At 42.8% G+C, this 8440-nt stretch overlaps 1 protein-coding gene across 1 annotated transcript; it reads right to left on the bottom strand.

The window, feature by feature from the left end:
- Positions 1 to 286: 286 nt before the first annotated feature.
- LOC117552431 (HMG box-containing protein 1-like) lies at positions 287 to 6321 on the bottom strand. Its single transcript, XM_034225841.1, has 13 exons — positions 6265 to 6321; positions 5193 to 5250; positions 4589 to 4696; positions 4169 to 4355; positions 3407 to 3524; positions 3149 to 3248; positions 2952 to 3061; positions 2705 to 2861; positions 2473 to 2617; positions 2277 to 2386; positions 2012 to 2195; positions 1517 to 1658; positions 287 to 1437 (listed from the first exon to the last, which is right to left on the bottom strand). The coding sequence occupies exons 2-13, from the start codon at positions 5242 to 5244 to the stop codon at positions 1426 to 1428; spliced, it is 1425 nt and encodes a 474-aa protein (XP_034081732.1). The 5' UTR covers positions 5245 to 5250; positions 6265 to 6321; the 3' UTR covers positions 287 to 1425.
- Between the last annotated feature and the right edge of the window lie 2119 nt (positions 6322 to 8440).

Here is an 8440-nt window from a genome sequence, read left to right on the forward strand (position 1 = left end):
CCTTTACTTTTTTGATTGTGTCCATTTTTTTCCCCTTCGCACTTTTCAAAAACGATGCAATTATAAAAACACAAATGTACCAACACATTTTCGTTTGCAGCGCTTCGTAAAAGCTGTGCATGTTTCTATACTTGCATGTGTTTTGGCACGTTTGCATTTTTACATTTGTATCGCTTGTGAAAGTGCAGCCTGTTTCTCATAATTAAAATGTTTCGGGCTGTTGTAGCGCGTTGGCACCTGTCGGCCACCGTACCACACACACACAAAGACACAGCACCAACAGGAAGACGGATTCATCATGCTTTTATTTATTTATATTATGAAACATTGTATGACCCCCCCTGATCGAGTTCAATAATCAATACAACAAATGAAGTCAAAACCAAAAATATATATTATCATGTAATTATCTTTACATTTGTATGACACAATATACTGTAGCAGTCACATACGATAAAGTGTATATAGTGCGTTAAGAATGAACCTCGTTATGCGGTAACAATATAAGGACAACACTGGGAATATTTATTCTCTTTTAATATATTTCCTTAAAATGGTCAAGCACTTCCCCTTCACACAATGTGTGGATATGACAGGTTCAAGTACAAAAGAGGCACATAATGACTTAACACTTTATGCTGTAGGCTTAGTTTAAATCACGTTTTGTCTTTCTCGAGCGACTTTTAAGGAAAACGTAACACTTACTTATTCCTTTTTAAAGTTTTACAAATGAAAGGTAAGTTAAGGTGGTGAACGAAGCAAGGCCTTCCTAAAAAAAGACCGGATTTTTTCTTAAAGGTGAGGTTAATTTGTGGCGTACATTTGTTTAATAACTAAATATTTCCTGATAAATTACACAGTCAATAATAATATGCAGTCTTGTGCAATACACGGCGTGCAAATGCAAGTAATACAGGCAATAAAACACTTTTTATTTTTCATTATATATATATAACATATTTAAGTGGAAATGGCTACATGTTCTACTTTACCCCAAAAGCTTCAGCACCACACCCTTCCCCCTATTTCAAGCACATGATGAGAGACTGAAAACGACCAGAATCTCTCTTTTTCTTTTTAAAGGAATTGTCACATTTACACATCGTGAAACCCTGGAGATGAACACCAGTCATAAATAAACACCGGTTAACCTGCTTCGTAATTTTGGGATAGAAAAATCGACTGCATGCTCTAGCATTAAAATATCATATTTTATTTAATGTTGTATAACTTGTTCTAATAAACAGACGACGATTTAAAATAGTTAAAACCAATGAAACTGAAAATGTTTTTTTAAAGTTTGAGAATTTAGAAACACTTAATATGATATGATATTGAAGCTGTGTGTGTGTATGTGTGTGTGTGTGTGTGTGTGTGTGTGTGCGCTGCTACAGGTTTTCTCTCTTCTTCTCTGCAGCCTTCATTTCACTGACAACCCTGGTGGACACAGAGGATACATTAGAGAGGAGAATTAAGCAGTGTGTGTGTGTGTGTGTGTGTGTGTGTGTATACGTACAGAGTTGGTTCGTTTGCGTTTCCAGCAGTCTGGGTTGAGTCTCTTCTGCTCGTCAGCGAGGGCTTTGGCCTGCACGGTGAACGTCCGTTTCTCCTCACTTCGCAGTTTCTTCCACTGCTCCCCAAGGAGGACGCTGATCGCCCTGAATCACCCACACACATGTATTACATCACAACAAGAACTGGCTGGCTGGCACACACACACACACACACACACACACACACACACACACACACACACACACACACACACACACACACACACACACACACACACACACACACACACACACACACACACACACACACACACACACCACACACACACACACACACACACACACACACACACACACACACACACACACACACACACACACACACACACACACACACACACACACACACACACACACACACACACACACACACACACACACACACACACACACACACACACACACACACACACACACACACACACACACACACCTACCTGTTGTCCTTGCCGGGGTACATCTGTGTGTACTCCACCCTGAACCTCTTGGCGAACAGCATGAAGGCGTTCATTGGCCGCTTGCACTTAGTGGGCGGGGCATTATTACTTCCTGCTGCGCTGGCTTGCTGGATTTTGGTTGGCTTGAGACATGGAGAGGGGGAGGGACCGGGACTGTGGGCGTCTGCAGGTGTGACCACAATGACAGGTTTACTTTTGTTACCTTTCCTAGAGTGTTTTTGTTCACTGCATTAAAGTGCTGTACCTCGTAATGTGTCTCTGTCTGGAGAGCCGCTGGACTGGGAGGCACGCCGCCGCCTGGCCATGCTGCTCAGCACGTAGACGGCAGAGGAGTCCAGAGGAGTGAAGTCGTAACTGAGGACGACACAGAAGGAAACATTTCACACACACACACACACATTCATCAGCAGCTTCAGGTTGGGAACAGGGGGGATTTGTACCTCTTAAATGTGTCAAAAACCAGCGAGTCGTCGGTGTGTTTGGCTTCTTTGTGTCCTGGAGGAAGGCACACATCACCCACCTCCATTTCATAGCACGGTATCCCATAGTGCACCACGGTCAGGCTCGGGTGAAATGACGACCACCCTAACAGGAAGTGAATGCAATGTTGTTTTGGAAGATAGTTCATCCTCTGTATGATGTGCTTTTCAAGTGTTTTCTCATCATGCCTACCTTTGTTTCTGACGTAGAAGGGGTGGTCAAGTTGGCAGCGGGCGCTCATGACAGCTTGTCCGAGCGCCCCGGGGTCAAAGGTCAGCTGTAGCACAGCCTGACCGGACAACACAGTCTCTGAATGCTCCACCAGCTGCAGACCCTCGGGGCCATAACCCTGAAATTATGTACAATCCCTTTATTTGAATGGATCATTTCCAGTGAACTAAAGCGTCATACATAATAATGTCTATGTAACATCATGTACCTTCAGAGACCTGGATCCTTCCTCGTCACCAGAGTCTTCCTCAGCACAGTCCAGGTCCTCCACGTCCTGCCAGTCCACGTTTGAGCCACTGTGGAAACGCAGACGAGTCCCTGATGACAGAGAAGAGTTATAAACAACAGCTTTTGACCTGAAATCTCACTTTCATGTGTTCCTAGCAGTGAAAGACATGTGTGTACCTTTGAGGAAGCAGTGCCAGGTGGTGGGGGGGCAGGAGAAGCTCCAGCCAACGTCTTCCTCGTCAGACGGAGAGGATCTGGAGGACACAGCTGGTTCCCTCTGTGGGGACATGAAGCACATCTGTTCACACACTGCAGCACACAGCGTTCTACTGTCTGAGGTGAGCCGTCTATTTAAGTAACATAAACACGATAAAGGATCTTTTTTAGATGTGTTTCTCAGACATTGTGTTCAGAAAGAGGTAAAGAGAGCTGTACCCTGGTGCGGAGGCGCTCCCTGCCACGACCTCTGGGGGGCGACGGGGTGCTGCTGGGGAGAGAGGGGGGAGGCCGAGCGTAGGAATGTAGATTACTGCTGGTGCTGGAGAGGCTGGAGCTGCAAATGACACAGGCTCAGGACAGGAAAGCAGGCTGAGGGAGTGCAGCGTGTAAGACTGTCCACACAACAATCTGAGGAACCGTTTACATTCTACAACTGCATACATAATACACACTTTGAAAAAGATGTATGCCCTAGCCATACACTTCCCCAAATAACAATGGATTGGGGCATTGGGCCTACACATACACATCTTAAATGTCACATTTTAATATATATTTTTCAATTATTAAAATGGACTTTTAAACTAAAATCCTTGAAGATAACGAAGATAAGATAAGATGGAACTTTATTAATCCACTTGGGGAATTTCCGGCGTTTATAGCAGCAACAGGGTTAAGTTCAAAACAAGATTCACATAAGGTAAAAATATAGACAAAATAGGATAAAAAATGTAAATAATAATACAAAATGTAAAGCGATAAAATAATTGTTGAAAGAAGATCTAGCATTTGAATGAACATGTTAAATATATTTACACAACTGGAATGACGACAGTTAAAGGAATTTAGAATATTTAGGAAGGGAACCTGTTCCTGACTTATGAGTTGTTTGCTCCGATCTGTCACGTGGATGGGGAGACAAATAGACTACACCTTTTATTTTCATTTAACGTTGGGGTCTTAGTCCAGCCCACGTACCTGCTGGTGGCCGGCTCCTGCAGCAGGGGGCTCTGAGGCCCGGTGGCGATGTGGGCCAGCTGTGTCAGCCAGTGTGTGTCAGGAGGGTGTGTGTGTGCATGTCGCTGCTGGTGGGACACACCCACGTCCACCTGGTAGACTGCTGGCTCCGCCTCCTCCTGAACCTCCTGCAGGTCCGGCAGGTCGTCTAGGTGGAGAAAACAAACATTTGCTCCAGAAATAACGCCTTCAAGCACTATTACACAGAGGCAAGACAACATTCGACTGAAATTCACCAAAAGTTGAACTCCACACAAAGCAAAAATGAAAAGTTGCTCCGTGAAGCGATGTTAATTTAGCAAATCTGTGACCATGCCCTGAAACTGAAGCTTTTCCTCCATCTGCTGTGAGAAACCAGGTGCACGCTTCTCTCTTACGTACCGTACTCCATGTAGCTGTCGCTGGTGGGGAAGCCGGGGGAACAGGGGAGGCGTTCCTCACAGCAGAGCAGCTCAGGTAACTGTTCTCCACCTGTATCCATCACCACTGCTGAGGGGAACACCAGACACACAACAGGATAGGAGAATGGATTTATTGTCGGCATTTCACAATTTATCCGTAGATTAATGTGGCCATGTAAGTAACTTATATATGTATGGTATCTTTGAAAACACATAGGTGTAATCCTTTCAATAATACACAACATATTTGTATGTAAGTAGTCTGCTTTAATCAATATGTGTTGCTGTTAAGTCATCAAAAACAAAATGTATGGCGCACAAAAACAGTTTTAGAGGCAGTTGTCATATTAAGATTTTTTTTTTTAAAAGGGACACATTTAATTCCATTTAAATTGAGGATTTTGTTTGAAGATTTATATTTTGTTAGGGGGGATGGCGTGATAAAATATGATGACTGATTTCTAAAGCTTAATTGGAATATCTATATTATATATAGATATTGGGGGCTTAAAGTCTGAGTACCTCTGGTTGGATTTTTCTATCACTATTCTACAGTACAGATGCCTAACGGTTCTGTGTGTTACCTGTGTGTCCACCGCTCTGATGTGTGGGCTCATTCACCACCTCCCACACCATGATGGTCTGAAACGTGCAGACACAGTGCATAGCCAACAACACTCACTTTATTTGCACAATAGCTTAATTTAAATGTCAAAACAAAGGAAATAGACCTGTCATATGCTGTAGGAACAAATGTGACGATGTATACTAAGCATCACTGGCTATGAATCAGCCATGAGTCAGCCATGAGTCACAGACTGACACAGAAATGTGATCCTCCAGCGAGCTGTAATGTAAAGGCTGTACATGTCCGGGGTGACATAAGGACACAGAGGGCTGTTACCAAATACACAAAGCTCCGACACATCCTCACAGCGCAGTTTATATATGGAATAGATATACATTGAATATACACGTTGAAATAGTTCAGTCTAAACATGTACACGTTATAAAAGCTCGTTTCATTCTTATCTATTTCACAATGTTCTCGTCATGTGACTTCTCTTGTTGATAAACTTTGAGATTATTTTACGCATGCGCATACAAGCCCATTCATTCAATAACGAGAAGGGCAGCGATAATACATCTGAAGTCGTTTAAAATAAGTGAAAAGCACGACAGTAACCACATAATGGACATACTTGTGTGATATTATGGGTTGCTATTAAATGGAACTGCTGTCCACGTTAATACACGACGATACACTTCAAAGGAAGCAGCGTTATCTGCGGTCACGAAACAAAAGAAACACAGAAGTAACGTCGACGAAAAGGAGAAAAAGCTTTAAAGTCTGTATGTTAACGACACATTAACCACATTAAAGAGACTTTAGGCGTGAAAATATCATTGAATTAAAGAATTTGGACGAGCCATTGTATTGCGCAAATGCAGTTAAAAAAACAACTAACGTCAACAATGAAGGTTTACGGAGAGGGCAGAAAAAAGTCAATTTAAGACCTAAAACAAACGTTGTCAGTTTCAAATTATAACTCGTCTGCCGAGATCGGGTGAAATTCATACAATTGGTGTAATTACTTCTCATATTAAACGCTTTAAAACTCCTAAAATTATTTCAATGAACTTTCCTTAACTCACCAAAACAGTCGCCTTGTACGGTGGTGGGGGCTGGTATAAACATCGTGTGCCCTGTGATCCTATTGGTCAGAGCGGATGTCAATCAGCAGCTTATCTTATTCTCATTGGTCGCCTCAGTGCAGCTGGTTCTTATTGCCACAACATGAAAACGTTAGGTGGGTTTACTGGGTTAAAGTAAGGACAGATGAACCAAAGTTAACAACTAAAACACATCTGATCTCCTATGTAAAGAGCAAATATCTCTTTCAATTGACAGTATATTAAGTAGTATCTACCCTTTCATTCAAGTGGCATAATCATGTAATAGCAAAATGCATACTAATATTAACGATATAACTAATCTAAATATACAAGTTATTTTTTGTTACATACATGACGGGTCACATGGGTATTGTTTATTGTTTTTATTTAATTAGAGGTTTTTTGTTCTGGAGATCATGCTGTCATGTCTGCCTCAAGATGCTGGTGGAGCTGACACTTTAAGTGAAGAATCGTGAGTGTTTACTGCCCTCCAGCGGTCAGAGGGAGGTACTGCATCATCGCACCACACCTCAAATTAGACAAGATTACATGGTAACACTTCCGGTCCATCCTTTTCAAATAAATCATCAGAAATGTTTGCCTGTGAGGTTTGCACTAGCAAGAACTATGCCTTTTTTTTGGTGCATACAATGAACATAATAACGGAAAATAAGATACATTAAAACATTTAAAAAATAAAGAAATGCATTAACATAAATGCCAGATAATTATAAATGTGTAGTATTTTAATTGTTTTCTAGTGGCCAGACACTATAATTACGTTTAGTCATTTTCAATCTCCAGTCACGTTATTATCAATAATATTATCAGTATTTTTTGTTATAAGTAATAGTACTTTCTACATACACTGAACAAAAATATAAATGCAACACTTTTGTTTTTGCTCCCATTTTTCATGAGATGAACTCAAAGATCTAAAACATTTTCTATATACACAAAATAACCATTTCTCTCAAATATTGCTTACAAATCTGAAAAAATCTGTGATAGTGAGCACTTCACCTTTGCCGAGATAATCCATCTCACCTCACAGGTGTGGCATATCAAGATGCTGATTAGACAGCATGATTATTGCACAGGTGTGCCTTAGGCTGGCCACAATAAAAGGCCACTCTGAAACGTGCAGTTTTTCTTTATTGGGGGGGTCTGGGGGGGGTCTGGGGGGGGTCCGAAAACCAGTCAGTATCTGGTGTGACCACCATTTGCCTCACACAGTGCAACACATCTCCTTCGCATAGAGTTGATCAGGTTGTTGATTGTGGCCTGTGGAATGTTGGTCCACTCCTCTTCAATGGCTGTGCGAAGTTGCTGGATATTGGCAGGAACTGGAACACGCTGTCGTATACGCCGATCCAGAGCATCCCAAACATGCTCAATGGGTGACATGTCCGGTGAGTATGCTGGCCATGCAAGAACTGGGATGTTTTCAGCCTCCAGGAATTGTGTACAGATCCTTGCAACATGGGGCCGTGCATTATCATGCTGCAACATGAGGTGATGGTCGTGGATGAATGGCACAACAATGGGCCTCAGGATCTCGTCACGGTATCTCTGTGCATTCACAATGCCATCAATAAAATGCACCTGTGTTCGTCGTCCATAACGTACGCCTGCCCATACCATAACCCCACCACCACCATGGGCCACTCGATTCACAACATTGACATCAGAAAACCGCTCACCCACACGACGTCACACACGCTGTCTGCCATCTGCCCTAAACAGTGAAAACCGGGATTCATCCGTGAAGAGAACACCTCTCCAACGTGCCAGACGCCATCGAATGTGAGCATTTGCCCACTCAAGTCGGTTACGACGACGAACCGCAGTCAGGTCGAGACCCCGATGAGGACGACGAGCATGCAGATGAGCTTCCCTGAGACGGTTTCTGACAGTTTGTGCAGAAAGTCTTTGGTTATGCAAACCGATTGTTGCAGCAGCTGTCCGAGTGGCTGGTCTCAGACGATCTTTGAGGTGAACATGCTGGATGTAGATGTCCTGGGCTGGTGTGGTTACACGTGGTCTGCGGTTGTGAGGCCGGTTGGATGTACTGCCAAATTCTCTGAAACGCCTTTGGAGACGGCTTATGGTAGAGAAATGAACATTCAATTCACGGGCAATAGCTCTGGTGGAC

The sequence above is a fragment of the Gymnodraco acuticeps genome, unplaced genomic scaffold (genome assembly GCF_902827175.1).
Source record: "Gymnodraco acuticeps unplaced genomic scaffold, fGymAcu1.1, whole genome shotgun sequence".
Classification (NCBI taxonomy): domain Eukaryota; kingdom Metazoa; phylum Chordata; class Actinopteri; order Perciformes; family Bathydraconidae; genus Gymnodraco; species Gymnodraco acuticeps.